Here is a 17,092-nt window from a genome sequence, read left to right as displayed (position 1 = left end):
AAAGCATCGTTTTAGCTGTGTTTGACTTTCCTATATTATATGACACTTCACGCAGTGATTATCGAGTTAAACATAAAAGGCAGCCATATGAGAACGTGTTGGTGCAAGACTAACGTTAAACAGACGGATAGAGAGGACTTTTGTGCTAATATAGGATGAACGCGAGGTTGTCTTTTTCTTTTGTAGAGGAGACTTAACAGCAAGATTTCTGTCAGTTCCAATAAAATCTTCAGACTCCTCATCTTTATTGCCGTGTCTGACACGGACTGCTTTGAAAATGTCTAAATCCCTCCAGTTTCATAACCAATCACATTTCTTGGAGACGAGTGACGTAAGAGCGCGATTCGCAAAGCTGCCGTCGCTATCGCGTCCCGTGTGTTCGGTTTCACCCCAGTGGCGATGCGACCCATTCGTCGCTGTCGTTTGTCGCTCCCCGTGTGTCGAGCCCATAATGCAGCTAATGTGGGTCGGATCGGATCAGATTGCATTTTTTTATTTTTTTCCGATATCCGATCCAGTAATTTAGACCAGGATCGGACCGATACCGATACTGAATATCGGAGCGGCGCATTTTGTTTTTTCCCTTCGTTCCCTGATTTTAGGTACAGCTTAACAACTTGCACATATAAAATGTATTCCCACTACAGAGAATCTGTATTCTTGAAGAGGGAGAGGATGGGGTATTGAGGGGGATCCACAAATGTATGTAATACCCCCAGTCATGAACAATACTACTATACAAATCTGATGCACCAGAACAAATAATCATGGAGAGCTGCTTGCAGAACAGATTTTAAGGAACTAAGTGGCTTTCTGTTTTCCTATGGAGGAACAGATTTTAATGTGTAAAAGAATATTCTGAGTCTCTGCTTCAGCAAGACATCTCACTAAATCCTGTTGAGCAGCTTTCCCTTGAATATGGTCTTAAGCTTGAAGCAACACACGTTAAGATGCTTTTAAAATGTCACACAAAGAAATAATCCCATCCAATGTTAAAACATAATTTAAAAAATTATATTGTACCATAGTCCGCACCTCATTCTACACACTTGAGTCTTAAAACATCAAGTTTATTAAGTTAAACATATTTCTGAGTGGAGAGCAGCAGTTTGGTTTGCATGATACTGTAACAGACTGGGTTATAAGTTCTTGATGTGTTAACGTTACCTTAACTAATTTCTGCTTAGTTAAGGCAGAGGCACGCTTACACTGCAGCAATAGGATTAACTGAGTGTCCTTAAATGTGTAATGACTTAGAGGCTGCAAAGCTTGTCAATTATTCTAGTTACCTATGACAGAGTCTACAAGAGAACATGCTGGTGGTTGGCTGAGTGCGTGGGGAGTGGGAGTGTGGGCTGGTGCCCGCGCGCTAGAGAGAGAGAGAGAGAGAGAGAGACGGCTTATGTGTGTTGCAGTAGTTTTTAGGAACACTTCTGTTGGTTTGGCGTTGGTTACGGCCCACAGTAGCCTGTGTTTGGGTCCAAATAAACAGCAAGGAAACTGTCACAAGCTTTCGCTGTGGTCTGTTTGAGGGACGCTACAATACTATTTCACTATACTTCATGTAAAGTAAATGAGAAGCGAGGAGATTGAGATCAACAAGTCTAACTTACTCATCAGTCGATGTGTCCATGGCCTGTTCCTCAGTTGGTTTTAAAAGTAGGTTTTCTTCTCAGAAGGGTGTTCCCAGTCTGATATGCCGTCTCAAGATCTCAATTTACCAATCCAAGATGGCGGTGCCCCAAACAGTAGTAAAACTGTAAAACGTGCAATCTGTACTGCCATTGCTGTGTATTTGTGACTTGCTAAATAAGCCACATGCAGACTCCTGATTCATGAACGAGCTGTAGCTGTATTTTTAACCCCCCAAAAAAAGCATTCATGCTACCACACTACAGCACATACATTAATACATTAATGCCTGTACTTTACTAAGGAACAAACAAATCCTGTTATTCTTAGCTTTTCCGACTTTACTGCTTGAACACCCTCAACTCCGAAATGATGTCATGTCCAACTCCAAAATCCGATATAGATGGAAATGCGGCGTTGTCCACGGGCTTAAAAACAGTCTTCCTTGACAGTATTTTAGGCCAAAGCCTTCTTTGTCACTTGCTTTCGCTTTCTGTTGGTGCTCAATGTGGTGCTGCATCATTTCCTCTTCCTGATCTGTATGCCTTTTTTCTTATTCCTGTTCTTCCTGTTGCAAACAGTGACTGTGGAACTCCCGCCCACACACTCGCTGTATACGACCATTACAAGTACAATCCCAGGAGACTTGTGAAACAGTGCTGTACTAAAAACTGATCGTCTGCCAAAAAGTGATTTTCGGTATTTGCCAAAAAATGATTGTCTGTATTTAAACGACTGTAAATGACTTGTTGACCTATATTGTGTGAAACACGTGTCAAACATATCTCTCATGAATGATATCAGGTCATTTGGAGTGAGAACCAGCATTTCTATCAGGTAGAAGCTGACTTTTATATCAAAGTAAAAACTCATTGACCAGAGGTGAGAAGTAACGAAGTACAAATACTTCGTTACTGTACTTAAGTAGATTTTTTTCGGTATCTGTACTTTACTTGAGTATTTATTTTTCTGAGTACTTTTTACTTTTACTCCCTACATTTTTACACAAGTATCGGTACTTTTTACTTCTTACATTTTCAAACAGACTCGTTACTTTTTAACACGTCAGAGAGAAGTTTTTATTTCCGGTCAGTGCGCCGTCAAACATCAAACGATCGGAGCCTAAACGGAGGAATAATAACATATAAGAGACAATCGTACTGCGTATCCTCCATCACCGGGGCTTATCGGGTACAAAGGGATTAAATACGCAAACCCATATAATTAATGTCTCATTTATAGCGCTATAATCAGGGGTCACAGCGGGCCGGACCGAGTCCGTAAGTTGTGCTCGCGGGACATAAACAGCTTAGCTAGCGCTACTGAAGAGGACCGCGACCGGGAGTAATGTGTGGCAGGTAAATGCAACGTTTCTAAATGCTCAACAAATATCAGCAAACCCACAAAGTGTGTGCAGTTTGTCACACAGTGTGTCTGCTAGCTAAAAGAAGAGCTGCTGTATTTCAGGGAGAGCAAAGAGAGAGAAGTTCACTCAGAGATGGAGAAAGAGGACAGGAGAGGACGAAGAGAGGTTAGATTTAAAGGTAAGGACTGAAAACAAACTGAAGTATGCTGACTTTATGTAATTCAAAGATTGTATGAAAATACTGCAGTTTAGTACGTAATAAACAGGTCAGTTTGTTGTACTGTATTTACAGTAAAGCTCTGTGTTGGTGCACAGAGGCTGCGTTCATGGTCAAAGTTACAGGTTACATCAGTGCAGCAGAGATTAGTTTGAATCAAAGCTGCTGATGCTGAGATTCATTCACTGAGTCCAACATTTCTACAGCCTGTATGCTGTCAGTGTAGGGGATGGAGATCAGCTCAGAGAGCTGTGAAATACTGGGTTACATCTTTGTGAATTCAGTTCATCCACACAGAGCAGTAAACCTCAGAGCAGCAGCAGCAGGTCAGCTGATCACAGCCTGCACACCAACATCATTTACTGCAGCTCACAATAGAAAGCTGTGATTCTTCTCCCCATGCAGAGCCACTACAGCTGATCTTAGGGTTCCTCCACCTTCTGAATCCCACTGTAACCCCTGAGTATCCTCATGTTTGTGTTTAGGTGGAGGCACAGTCACCCTCTACTATGGAGGACACAGAGAACAGAGCTGTGTTTAAATTCCCTTTCACAGTTTGTGTCCTCCATAACAGATTCAAGCTGAGTACATTTATTAGGATTAAAATTTAGATTGGAATAATGTTTCTATTCTCATGTAATATTATTTTATATTATTACAATAATATATAATGAGGTTCAGTTAGCTTTACACAAAAATAGCGGGTAGAAACGTCCTCCAAAGAGCTACTTTTACTTTCTTACTTTGAGTACATTTCAGAGCCTGTACTTTTTTACTTTTACTTAAGTAAAGAAGTTGAACCAGTACTTTGACTTTTACCAAAGTATTTTTTAACACAAGTACTTGTACTTCTACTTAAGTACAGAATGTCAGTACTTTTGCCACCTCTGTCATTGACATTAAAAATGTTTTTTAAAACAGAAATCTGTCTAAGAAGGGTGCAGAAATTGCAACAACATCACAGTTCTTTAGCTTAATATTTACAATTAATTGCATTGAGTACAAAGTACATATTTGTATCTGTAATGAAATACAAGTAGAAACACGTAAAGTACAAGTATATTGAACATGTTTGTTAGTAAAGAAGTTGAGGACATGCACTGCATTACTTTCTACTGCTGGTCTACAACCTTGTCCAAGACCGTTGTGTGTTGTCAGGTTAAGAGCTTTGGGGGTACCGGCGCATCAATTTTATTTGAAATTGTACTTTTTCATGTTTTATATTCAGGTCAAGGAGCGTCACCAGTCATCCCTCCCTCTGTATACACTCCGAATATTTGCAGTCACTCAGCTATCAGCTTGACTGACCGTTTACAGCAGTTTAGAAGCAGCCAACACCTCTCCATCTCCAGCATGAACGAGCTAACAGACTTTGAAAAAGGACAAATAGTCGGCGCTCGGATTGGAGGCATGTCTGTCAGCAAAACTGCCAAGCTGTGTAACGTCGACCCGAACAGTGATGAAAGTCCTGAGTGCTTATAATAATTACGGATTTACTCTGTTGGCATCCAAAAACAAGCCACGCAAGCCCCAGAAAAATGCTGGTGCTAATGGAAAAGCAGCCAGTGCCAAAGCGGTTCCTGACTCTGAGGTTGAAGTACAAAATCCTGATGAAGACGTGGACACACCTGAATCCAAGACACAGGATGATGAGTAACTTGATCTGATCGCTGCAGGATTTTGATCTTTCTGTTGCATTTAGGCTGTTTCTGTTTGTGTAAAGCTGCAGGATGCCTTCATTTAACACACAATATACCGCTCTGTTGAGAGAAATGTAACTTTTTTCACTTCGTTCACTTTTTAAAAGTTTTAAATTATTTCCTTGTTAGTTGGTTGAACAAATTTAGGTGCAGGAAGTCATTAAAATCCTTTTGGTTGGAATTATTTAGGTTTTAAGTTGAGAATTTTTCAGTATAATTGAAACCATTCATACAAATATTTAACACTATATCCTCATGTTCTCCAAAGCCAAACATTCAGTTTCATTTACAGTATCTAAAAATCAGTTTGCTTCTAATTTGTAGACCAGTGCCTGACCGGTAATGCATTGCATCTACTGGTTCATACCATATCACATATGTTTGTGTGACGCTGTAAAGCACAGCATTTTTCAGTTTTCATGTATCATGAAAACCTGTTGTTAAAAACAAACATGCAACAAGAATCCCAGAAAATAAACACATGTGCACCCACTGCCTCAGAGTGTGTGTATGAAATCTTCTGCTTACTTTCTGAATTACTCTGTTCCACATAATGTTAATCTTCCTCACAGAGCTCATGGTGGTGACTGGAGAGCATTCATCCATTTTCTGAACACTTATCCAGTTCAGAGTTGTGGGACTGGAAAATGTGTTGTCTTATTATTGCAGTATTAAAGCTTTTAGGGAAGTGCTGTTTGTTTAGGGTTCATGTTATTTTGCTCAGCAGCAGTTACTCATCTTATTGTCTCCCACTCTCTAGAGCAGTGGTTCCCAAAGTCTAGAGTGCTGCAGCCCACTTAAAAACCAGAAACCTCAATACAAGAGCAGTAAATTTAGGTCAAAGTAATGAGTAATATCACAAACTAACCAACTCCTATTACCAGTTTTAATTAACTTTTTATATAAATAAAATGCATTTATATAAATATGTAACTGCATACTACTGAGTAATTTCAAACTGAATTTCTGTTATTATTACACTACCTTCACATTCCACCAGGGGGCCGCAGGTCCCAATTTGAGAACCACTGCTCACCAGAGACAAGAGATTAATCTCTTGTCTCTGGTGAGCTCTAAATGAACTCTGACTTCCAATAAGTAATAAATTGAGTGAACTCAGACCCTGCATACTCTGTTCTTTGCAACAAGAATAGTGCAGGCTCTGGCTTGCATTGCTATCCATAATAGTTTGTCACAAAGTTGGGCTTTTATTGTGAAAAACCCCACCGGACATCTTTTATTGTCCCTGGTGAAATGTTAGAGTTGCGGCGAACACACACGCAGACTTCTTTGTACAACTGTAAGTAATGTAGATAAGGGTCCGCATTGTTTTGTGCTTAATTTGTCTTTAAATTGTGTTATACTGGTGAACGTGCCCTCGGAATATGCAGTTTGTTGAGTGAAGCTTGTGTTTCGCTACCTGGCTAGCCAAACTTAACGTTACAGCAACAGTGATTATCATCGATTTGATTGGCGACAAAAATGAACAGTGAACCTCTGTAAACGCGCTTCAGCTAATGCAGGATAATCTAAGGTGTTCGGGTGATGTTTTCTGGATCCTGTAGTTGTTAATTTAGCGCCTCAGGTGATGCTGGCTCGCCTTTGGTGCTTGTGTGAGTCCTGATGCTGGGATTAGCTTCATTTACAGCATGTTTTGTAAACCAGTGTTTGATGCTACAGAGCAGCGGATACTTTAGCATCACAGGGAACTCGATCACAGCAGGATACGAACGCCAACACTGGCACATACACTCTTTTGTGATTACCTGTTTGATAAAACTCATTAGCCATGTGAAAAGTCAAGATGGTAGCTATTTTCAACATTGCTGTCAATAGGCAATAGATTTTTTTTTTCTTTTTTCAGATAAAGTAAACTAGGTTTTCATTTTCTGTATGATTTTAGTGTCAAATCATACACATTTGACCATTTAGTCAACTTTAAGCATCTGCAGTTGTCATTGGAGCACCATGTAGCATCCAGTATGGCAGTGCTACTCCTGTTCTTTCTTGTACAGAGGAGCAGAGATTAGTCCTGCTGCTGGGCTGACGCCCTTTACAGCCCTTCTTATGTAACGGCACATCTGGCACACACGGATGTGCGATCTCAGAGGAGCTGCACTACCTGTACAGCTTGAATGGGCTGCAGGTACCATCTCACCCTACCAGCATTTACAAGGACACTCAGTAATTAAAAATAAAAAAAAAAAAGCAAAACTACAGAGAAATCAGTCAGGAGGGATAAGCACAGGGCAAAGGTCTGTGGCCACCACCTGCTAAAAAATTCATTTTTTTGGGGGGGGGGGGGGGGGGTCCTGTTGTTGCCTCTCAAGTTCATCAAATATTTAAAATTGAATGGAGTAAAAGCTTGAGCAAATGCACTGCATTACTTTCCAGCACTTGTCCACAAGCTTATTCAATATCGTTGATTGTTGTCAGGTTAACAGTTTTGGTGGGGAGTGGGGGGGTCCAGGATGCCGATTCTATTTGAAATTTTACTTTTTTTCATGTTTTGCATTCAGGTCAAGGAGCGTCACCAGTCATCCCTCCCTCTGTATACACTCCGAATATTTGCAGTCACTCAGCTATCAGCTTGACTGACCGTTTACAGCAGTTTAGAAGCAGCAAACACCTCTCCATCTCCAGCATGAACGAGCTAACAGACTTTGAAAAAGGACAAATAGTTGGCGCTCGGATTGGAGGCATGTCTGTGAGCGAAACTGCCAAGCTGTGTAATGTGTCGACCCGAACAGTAATGAAAGTCCTGAGTGCTTATAATAATTATGGATTTACTCCATCGGCATCCAAAAACAAGCCACGCAAGCCGCAGAAAAATGCTGGTGCTAATGGAAAAGCAGCCTGTGCCAAAGCGGCTCCTGACTCTGAGGTTGAAGTACAAAATCCTGATGAAGACGTGGACACACCTGAATCCAAGACCCAGGATGATGAGTAACTTGATCTGATCGCTGCAGGATTTTGATCTTTCTGTTGCAGTTAGGCTGTTTCTGTTTGTGTAAAGCTGCAGGATGCCTTCATTTAACACACAATATACCGCTCTGTTGAGAGAAATGTAACTTTTTCACTTCATTCACTTTTTAAGTTTTTCAATGATTTCCTTTTTATTTAATTGAACAAATTTCGGTGTAGGAAGACCCCAGAAGATATTAGTTTTTACGTAACTGGACCTGTTGTGTTGCTGCAAACCCATTAAAATCTGCTTTAATCTTTTTTTTCCTGTTTCTTGTGCATCTTCCACAAATAAATCTTTGATTTCAGTCTTTTTCGGTCTTTTTTTCATCTGTTTTAGGGAATAATGACCCGTTTATATTTTCTCAAATGGCACATCCTCTCCTAGACACTTCTCCTCGTCTCTTAGTCCCGTTCACAAATAATGTAAACAGATGAGGCGATGGGCAGTTAGAAAAATAAGACATCCTTCTAAAGTGTCAGTTAAAGACTGCATGTGGCAAAACTGCATCATAAAGCTGCTACTGTATTTCATAATCTGAGACATAAATCTGTTCATAGCATGTTTTATATTTAGGGCTGCCATGGCACAGTTTGAAAAGGTGTACTTTTTTTTCTTATCACAAACAGTGAATGGTCCTTAGGCAGTATTTTTAGAAAGCATTGCATACTTTTTCATTGTTATGCAGATGATATCCAGCTTTATTAAGGCCTGGATGACCTCTAATTTCCTGTTTCGAAATTCGATAAAACTGAAGTTCTTGTACTTGACCCTAAAAATCTTAGAAACATGGTGTCTAATCAGATACCTACTCTGGATGGCATTACCTTTGGCCTCCAGTAACACTGTGAGAAACCTTGGAGTCATTTTTGAGCAGGATTTGTCCTTCAATGCACATAATAAATATGTAAGACTACTTTTTTGCATTTGTGCAATATTTCTAAAATTAGAAACATCCTGTCTCAGAGTGATGCTGAAAAGCTAATTCATGCATTTATTACTTCTAGGCTGGGCTATTGTAATTCATTATTATCAGGCTGTCCTAAAAGCTCCCTGAAAAGCCTTCAGCTGATCCAAAATGCTGCAGCTAGAGTACTGACAGGGACTAGAAAGAGAGAGCAGATTTCTCCCATATTAGCTTCTCTTCATTGACTCCCTGTTAAATCTAGAATAGAATTTAAAATCCTTCCTCTCACATACAAGGTCTTGAATAATCAGGCCCCATCTTATCTCAAAGACCTCATAGTACCATATCACCCCAATAGAGCACTTCGGTGTCAGACTGCTGGCTTACTTGTGGTTCGTAGGATAATTAAGAGTAGAATGGGAGGCAGAGCCTTCAGCTTTCAGGTGCCTCTTCTGTGGAACCAGCTTCCAGCTTGGATTCAGGAGACAGACACCCTCTCTATTTTTAAGATTAGGCTTAAAACTTTCCTTTTTGATAAAACTTATAGTTAGGAGTGGATCAGCTGACCCTGAACCCTCCTTTAGTCACGTTGCAATAGGCCTAGGCTGCTGGGGTGTTCCCATGATGCACTGTTTCTTTTTCATTCACCTCTTTTCACTCTGTTTGCATTTAATCATTAGTTATTAATCTCTGGCTCTCTTCCACAGTGTGTCCTTTGTCCTGTCTTTCTCTCTCTCTCTCTCACACACCCCCAACTTGGTCACAGCAGGTTACTGCCCCTCCCTGTGTCTGGTTCTGCTGGAGGTTTCTTCATCTTGAAAGGGAGTTTTTCCTTCACACTGTCACCAAGTGCTTGCTCATAGGGGTCGTTTTGACTGTTGGGTTTTCTCTGCAATTGTTGCATGTACTTTACCTTACCATATAAAGTGCCTTGAGATGACTTGTGATTTGGCACAATATAAATAAAATTGAGTTGAATTAAAACTTTATTGCACAGGTGAAGCTAATAAATAACTGAAACAACATAGGAATAAGAAGGAGCACTTGTTTAGACCTGGCTTAGCTTTTATATTCCAGCTCTGCCATGCCTTTTTAATGCTTTAAGGTTAAAAACACTTTCTTCTCCATCCTTGATTGTAGCTCCTCCTGTAGACTCTCTTATTCCAGATACATTTTAGGATTTCAGACAGCCTTCAACGTGCCATACTAAGATTAATTTCTGGGTCACAGGCAGGAGAATGGAGAACAGAGGAGGCAAGCAGGCATGACTTGAAGAAATTGGGTGATGAACCCTTGTGTCATGATGACCATAAGAAGCAGCAGCAGATAAAAAAGTAGGCTGTTGGCTGCTTCAAAAACAAATGAACTTAATATTTGCAGGGGGTTTTATAATTGTTATAATTCATTAGCATTCAGTAATAAAAGTATTAATTTGTTTCAGAGTAATTTGGTCATTTTCATGTCGAATTTACATTCTTTAACCTTCCTCTTCTCGTAGCATTAGAATGAGCCGTAGTTGCGGCGCCTTTATTCTGAAAATCCATGAGTGGAACTAGTTCAGCACTTCCTAGCAAAGCAAACAAACTGCTCGCCGTACACTGACTCTGTAAGTACACTTAGCTGCAAGAACAGCCAGCAAGGACGCAAACGTCTTTCACTTATCACAAGATTAAAATGAACACAGTACTGTGTACTGTGAGTATGCGCCTTGCGGTTAGGTTAGCTATTTCCTTGCTACCTGCTAGCCTGAATTACCGTTCCATCCACAAGTACCACTGATTTGGCTGATAACCAGAATGAGCTTCATGGAACAGTTTTTAATTGATCTGTGTCGTTTTGTGCAGCTCCTATAGTTATTCATTAATGCTTCAGGTACTGTGGGCTTCCCCTCAGTGTCTGTATGAGTCCTGGATTAATCCACAGCATCTGAATTAGTCTATTAGTTAAAAATATATATATATTTAAAATAAATGAAACCGACTGTTTTCTTTAATCTTATTGCTTTCTCCATCCATGCTGAGCGTTACGTGGCTGGATACGGGCTGCAGACAGGAGAGATTCACTCGTTAATGTACAACACCCACCCCTACAGGTCGTTCCCTGTACTGCTGCTGGACATCCACACTCCGTGTGACCAGCAAGGGAAAGGACAACAAGCCCAGTGAGTAATTTTAGAAAGCAGTAAAGGATGTGCGCACTCTTAGCGTGCAATCAGGATAATAAATTTACAACTATAAAGTGCCAAAAACCATTTGCTGATTATTAATAAATAAATTAAATCTCTGAAAAACCTGTTACTTTCTGATAGTGTAGAAATAAGATCATCGTTTATAGAAAAAGATTTCTGTTACTGTTGTGAATATTTGGTTTTATTATTTTGATTATTGACTTTACTTTCATTAATACCTGGACAGGTTGTACATAGAAATATTGCGCACTTATTCTGTTTCTGACAAAAATCTTACCATTGTAACTGGCTGCTTTTTAAAAATGTAACACTCTTTTAAAGACAAGAAAACACAGTGTACTAATCTACTTAAACAGACTAACTTAATTGATTTATTACTGCATAATCATTATACTGGATGGGGTTCAAATTCACCAAAGGCCACTCTGGGAACTAAGAATAATCAGAATCAGAATCAGAAGGTTTTATTGCCATATGGGTGAACAGGTTCACAGCATTAGGAAATTGCTGCGGTACTTCGTGCTTACAGAAAAAACAAATAAGTATAAAAACTATAAGACAATATACAAGTATACAAATTGCAAATATACAGAGATATTAGAGCTATAACTATAACACAATATTACAAAATTACAAAATATACAGTGCAGAGACTAATTAAAAGATAAAAGAATGTCAGACAATGTCAGACAATCAGACAGGTGCATAGACATAGGGTCATCAGCGTTTGTGGAGGGTGGTGGTAACAGTCTTAGGGTTATTGTTCATGAGTCCAACAGCAGAGGGGAAGAAACTGTTCTTATGGCGGGAGGTTCTGGTCCGTATGGACCGTAGCCTCCTGCCTGAGGGGAGAGGGTCAAAAAGTCTGTGCCCAGGGTGAGAGTGGTCGGCTGTGATCCGACCTGCACGCCCCAGTGTCCTGGAGGTGTACAGGTCCTGTAACATCAGGGGACGGACTTATATAGTTGAATTAAAAATGTAGTCGAGCAAAATTAGCATATCACAAATTCAGCAAGAACGCTACCATACAGCCACGTCACAGCAACCTGTTTAACCCTTGTGCTCCCACTGCGTTTGAATTCACGAGAATGTGTCCGGGGCACGAAGGACCCCCTCTGCAATGGGGACTCGAAAACGCGTGATACATACGTGGGTCTCAGGTGGGGTCGAACCAACCCCCTGACAGAGTGAATCCCCATAGTGCTGGTTAGACCCTGTGTGTGTGTGTGTGTGTGTGTGTGTGTGTGTGTGTGTGTGTGTGTGTGTTTATCACTAACACGGGGCCGAGGCGTATTGGGCAGTGGCGCACTGGCCACGTGTGTGTGTGTGTGTGTGTGTGTGTGTGTGTGCGTGTGCGTGTGCGTGTTTATCACTAACACGGGGCCGAGGCGTATTGGGCAGTGGCGCACTGGCCACGTGTTTGTGTGTGTGTGTGTTTATCACTAACACGGGGCCGAGGCGTATTGGGCAGTGGCGCACTGGCCACGTGTGTGTGTGTGTGTGTGTGAGTGCGTGTGTGTGTGTGTGTGTGTGTGTGTGTGTGTGTGTGTGTGTGTGTGTGTGTGTGAGTGTCCGTGTGTGTGTGTGTGTGTCTGTGTGAGTGTGTGCGTTTGTGTGTGTGAGTGTGTCTGTGTGTGCGCGCGAGTGTGTCTGTGTGTGCGCGCGAGTGTCCCCGTCACAAGCGGTGCAATGACTATCACTGGCCACTGGGGGGCGGGGGCAATAGCACGCATGCAATGAATGTCGCCGGCCACAGGGGGTCCCGTTGAGCTGGAAGACCTGGGGTCCCCTCGACCCCGCCGCCGCCATTGTTAGGCCTGGGGTCACCTCGACCCCCCACCACCGCCGCCATTGCTACGCCTGGGGTCACCTCGACCCCCCACCACCGCCACCGCCGCCATTGCTAGGCCTGGGGTCACCTCGACCCCCCACCGCGGCCATTGCTAGGCCTGGGGTCACCTCGACCCCCCACCACCACCCCCGCCGCCATTGCTAGGCCTGGGGTCACCTCGACCCCCACACCCCCCCACCACCACCACCGCAGGGGCCCCTTGTCAGTGAGCTGGGAGGCGTGGGGTCCCAGTGACCCCCGCCTCCGCCACTGGGACGACTGGGGTCCCCTCGACCCCCACCCACCCACCCGCCGCCACCACCACCACCTCAACTACGGGCAGTCAGGAGGCCTGGGGTCCCCTCGACCCCCAAGCCTCAGTGGGATGGGGGGACGGGTCCGGGTGACCCCTTGCGGGGCGCACAAGGGTTAAAGAAAGAGTTTATTTAATCATCTTCACAAACAGTGTGGATGGGTTTGTCCTTTTGATGAAGTCATCTTGTAATGAGAGAAAATGGGAGAGAGAGTGTGGGAACCATGATTTCAGCAGGGTTTCAACAGGTGTTGGTCTGTTTTTATGCCAGTCAGACCTGAACAGACTAGTTAAAGAATACGTGGTAGGTCAGCTGTCCTTTGTGCCAGATGTAATTTCCATCCAGATGTGCCTGACAACATGTGCTGTTCATGAGAATGGGATAGACATGAGGACACATTGACCTTAACCACCAATAGTTCATCATTGAGTCCAGTGGGTTGTTTGTTTAGAATGAGAAATTCCCATAAAGCAAATGGTGGTAGTGCTGTCGCTTTGTAGGAAGTAAATCCACTTGGTCCAGAGGAACCCGAGGATAAAGTGGGCCGAGTTGGGACACCTAAACGCCTTCACTATACCACGGACGACAATTCTCGCCAAAAGAACAAGGTGAGGACACAGGTCCTTCATAGTTCTCATGACCCAGAAGCATGTTTTGGAAGTGTTAAGTAAGAAATGCCTTTCAAATAATGTCAGATCATTTTGATTCTTGGTTCTGATCAGCTGGATTCTAATGTTTGTTTGGGGGGGGGATCACTAGGATGCATGTTGTGGACCGTCTGCATATGAACTCCAGCGCCTTGAGAACATCATACAGAAGGAAGCCTTCTTGTCGTCTTTGAAGATATGGCAAGTACGTGGACTTTATCTGAACCTATAACCAATACAAGCCTGATTAGCTGTTCTCCATTTCACACTCTCTCCCTCTCATACTTTGTTTCTTCACGTAATCTCAGTCTCTTTTTCTCTCCATACTGCTCTTTTTACTGTTGTCCCCTACTGTCCTCTCTGTATCTTTCTTTCTCTCATAATCACTTCTCTCCCACCAGTGTAACTTCACAAACATTGAGCATGGGATTTTAAAAAAGTGTCAAATTTGGTCTTAATGGGTTCTCAATTTTTTTTCCTTCTGCAATGTAATTTACAAAGATGTCATTCCTGTCTTCCTCCATCAGCATATCTTGTAGTATGTATAGTGTTGCTGTCCATGGATAGAAACAATGGGATAATTACTGTTTTTCTCTGTGAAAAGGCAGCTGAGAATCTGAGGCAGTCAGTAAAGCCAAAGCCGGATGTCAAGAGGTAAGTCATAAAGCAGTGTAGTTGGAAGCATGAATTGTTTTTGCTGATGGTGCTGAATATTGACTAGAAGGGGGGTGTTTCCAAAAGCCAAGGGGTGAAGGGAGAGACGGGGTTAGGTTAGGAAAAGGTTGGCTTTCTCTTCCATATCGTCCTCCCTCCAACCTTCCTCTTACTCATACTGTCCTCTCTTAGGCCAATGCAAGACAGCTCACTTCTTTACAGGTGCTGAAAAGTTGAATCATTTCAGCTTTTCAACGCTGCCCAGCACCTCCCCTGTTGATTACATAAGGTCAAGTTTTGTCACCAATTTGCAAATAACTGGGCAAAACACAGAGTGAGTCAGCTTTAGACTTAACGTGCTTGACGCACACACTCCACCACTTCCTGACTGGAAGACTGCATCTCTGTTTCTTGTACCATACTATTGTTTTAAGTGACTTATCAGGTGCCCAGGCTCAGCTCAAACATGTGAGAGCAAAACTACTACTTCAAAGGATAATTGTCAGATTTTAATTGTCACGTGGCAGAAAAGTGCACAATATTCAAGAGTAGTACTGCACACCTGATTAATCACTTAAACTTATAGTATATACAGGAAATAAAGGAAGTAGTGGAGCTTGTGCATCAAGTCTATTATTCCAGTGAGGAGTGTAAGAAGGAGAATAAACCTTGCCTCCTTTTCTTCAATTCGTTTTCCCTGCACCAATGAACAGTTTCTTATTTGGCTCTTACAGCTACTGGCTACGTATTTACATCACTGATCTCTGAATCAAATCAGTGGGGGCTTCCTGGTTCTGTATTGTTAGATGTCTGTGTATTTTTAGTTGGTGTTTTGTTAACTGCATTTTTTTCTGGCAGGTCAAAGGCTTCATTGGGAAAAGTGCCGGCTCTGCAGTGTCCCCGGAAATCCCTTCGTCTTAAAGAAGCACAAACCCTTACCCTCAGTGGTGGATCAACCCATCAACAAGTGAGAACAAGACGACTGCTGTAAAGGATAATTGTCAGTTTTTAATTGTTGTTGTCATCTTGATTGAAAAGTCCACAATTTGAGAGTAGACTGTGTGTAATCTCATGTTAACAAGAACACAAAATGCATCCTTGAAACTTTCTTTATTTTCCAGGCTTTTAGGAGGTGATCAAAGGTCTTAAGGTCATTGTTACCTTGAACATGCATCCATCTCATTCTCATGAACGCATATATGCAGCGTTTAAAGAAATACCTTCAAATTAACATTCAGTTGGCCTAAGGATGAGCTGCTTAGATTTTGGTGGTCAAGGTTAGGTTCACACAGCTCATCATTCTGTTCTCTTTCTGTTCCAGGACACTGAATCCAGAGAGGCTGAGGCAGATGTTGCAGAAAAGACCATTGGCATCTACACTGTCCGAGCAGAGGGTCGTGGTCCTGATGGTCCAGGTAATGGACGCTTTGCTGATGTTGGTGTTGTGCTGGAAGGCGTGGAAGTTCTCCATAACCTGCAGAGTGTCAGCCATGCATGTGTGATGCTTTATGGGCTGATCTACGCACTCAACTTGAGCTATCCAAAACGCCTGAAGCGTACATTTGAGGTGTACCAGAAAATCCTGATGGACCTGGACTCAACCAAGCTTTCACCAAAAGTACAGGCACTGAAAATCAAATTGCTCCAGTGATTTGGCTGGCAATAATGCACTTAAACAGCCCCTACCTGATTTTTCTTTTTTCTCAGACAGGATCTTGTGTTCAAATGACCCCTTAGTTCTTGAAGGGTGTGTCAGGGAAATACCTGTTTTTGTTTTGTTTTCTTATGATGCTGAAGCATTTAATGGGAGTGTTGTGAGTGTGGCTGTGTAGGTGGGTTCATAGATGGAGTTTCTAAAGTGTGTTAGCTGGCAGTTTTGCATTGGCTCAGCTCAAACTACATTTGTCTTTCTTCCCAGATTTAATAGGACCTAGTTATGTGTTTAAAAAATATTTAATCTACAAAAAAGTGCTTTAAATTGTGTAATTTCATGTTTTTAATGTTTAATGTCAAGTTTTAATGTTAATAAAACTGTTGAATGAACAAGGTGGTCTGATTGTCATTAAGATTGTACTGAATGGAAAGGAATTGCATAAATGTGATGCATTTTGATTAATTTGGTTTATTAAATAACCATAAATGACATGTAATTAAAAGAAATATGTGCTATTTATTTTGTTTAGGTAACCTGATTATTATGCAATTCAGCTAATATACTTTATGTATTTGAAATAAATACACTTGTTATTAATTTAATTTAATTATACTTTAATAATAGTAAATACATAAACTTGACAATTATGCATTTAAAATAAATAGGCTTTATTACACTAATGAATATGCATCATGTAAGGTTTATTTGATAGGTTTGTGTTAAAATTATCTAAAAAAAGTAAATGGGAATTTGTCATGTAATAAAATTACATAAATCTTAAAAGTTAGGGTTAAATATTTCTGTGAGTGTAGATGAACACCCCGAGTACACCGCCTCAAAGATAACCTCAGAGCTGAACAGACACCTCTCTCACAACTGTCTCCCTAAAGACTATACGGCGTGAGCTCCATAAAGCTGGGATCTTTTGAGGAGCAGCCAGTCAGAAACCTGACACAGAGTGTGATTCACAGACTCCTGGAGAAGGGAGCACAGGGCTTGTAGAGTGTGGCACACAAA

General features: G+C 41.7%; 2 protein-coding genes across 2 annotated transcripts in view; one reads left to right on the top strand and one right to left on the bottom strand.

Annotated features, from left to right (window-relative positions):
- LOC115783665 (uncharacterized) overlaps positions 1 to 2,153 on the bottom strand; it is a 32,459-nt gene extending 30,306 nt beyond the window's left edge. Inside the window, exon 1 of the mRNA XM_030734595.1 lies at positions 1,614 to 2,153. Within this exon, the coding sequence (XP_030590455.1) occupies positions 1,614 to 1,633 (20 nt within the window). The 5' untranslated portion in view covers positions 1,634 to 2,153. The remainder of the gene's footprint in view (positions 1 to 1,613) is intronic.
- A 7,872-nt stretch (positions 2,154 to 10,025) lies between these two features.
- LOC115783662 (uncharacterized) lies at positions 10,026 to 16,408 on the top strand. The gene is made up of 7 exons (XM_030734592.1): positions 10,026 to 10,041; positions 10,926 to 10,948; positions 13,621 to 13,728; positions 13,880 to 13,972; positions 14,372 to 14,421; positions 15,280 to 15,388; positions 15,743 to 16,408. Exons 1-7 carry the CDS (start codon positions 10,026 to 10,028, stop codon positions 16,070 to 16,072), a joined length of 729 nt encoding a protein of 242 aa, XP_030590452.1. The 3' UTR covers positions 16,073 to 16,408.
- Positions 16,409 to 17,092: the final 684 nt, after the last annotated feature.

This window comes from Archocentrus centrarchus, chromosome 7, assembly GCF_007364275.1.
Source record: "Archocentrus centrarchus isolate MPI-CPG fArcCen1 chromosome 7, fArcCen1, whole genome shotgun sequence".
Classification (NCBI taxonomy): Eukaryota; Metazoa; Chordata; class Actinopteri; order Cichliformes; family Cichlidae; genus Archocentrus; species Archocentrus centrarchus.
This window is presented reverse-complemented; position numbering and strand designations above follow the sequence as displayed.

Excerpts from the sequence above, each read along its gene's own strand:
- LOC115783662 (XM_030734592.1), top strand. Across the intron at positions 10,949-13,620 it reads GGGAAAGGACAACAAGCCCA|GAAGTAAATCCACTTGGTCC; the intron begins GTGAGTAATTTT and ends GTCGCTTTGTAG. Across the intron at positions 14,422-15,279 it reads CCAAAGCCGGATGTCAAGAG|GTCAAAGGCTTCATTGGGAA; the intron begins GTAAGTCATAAA and ends TTTTTCTGGCAG.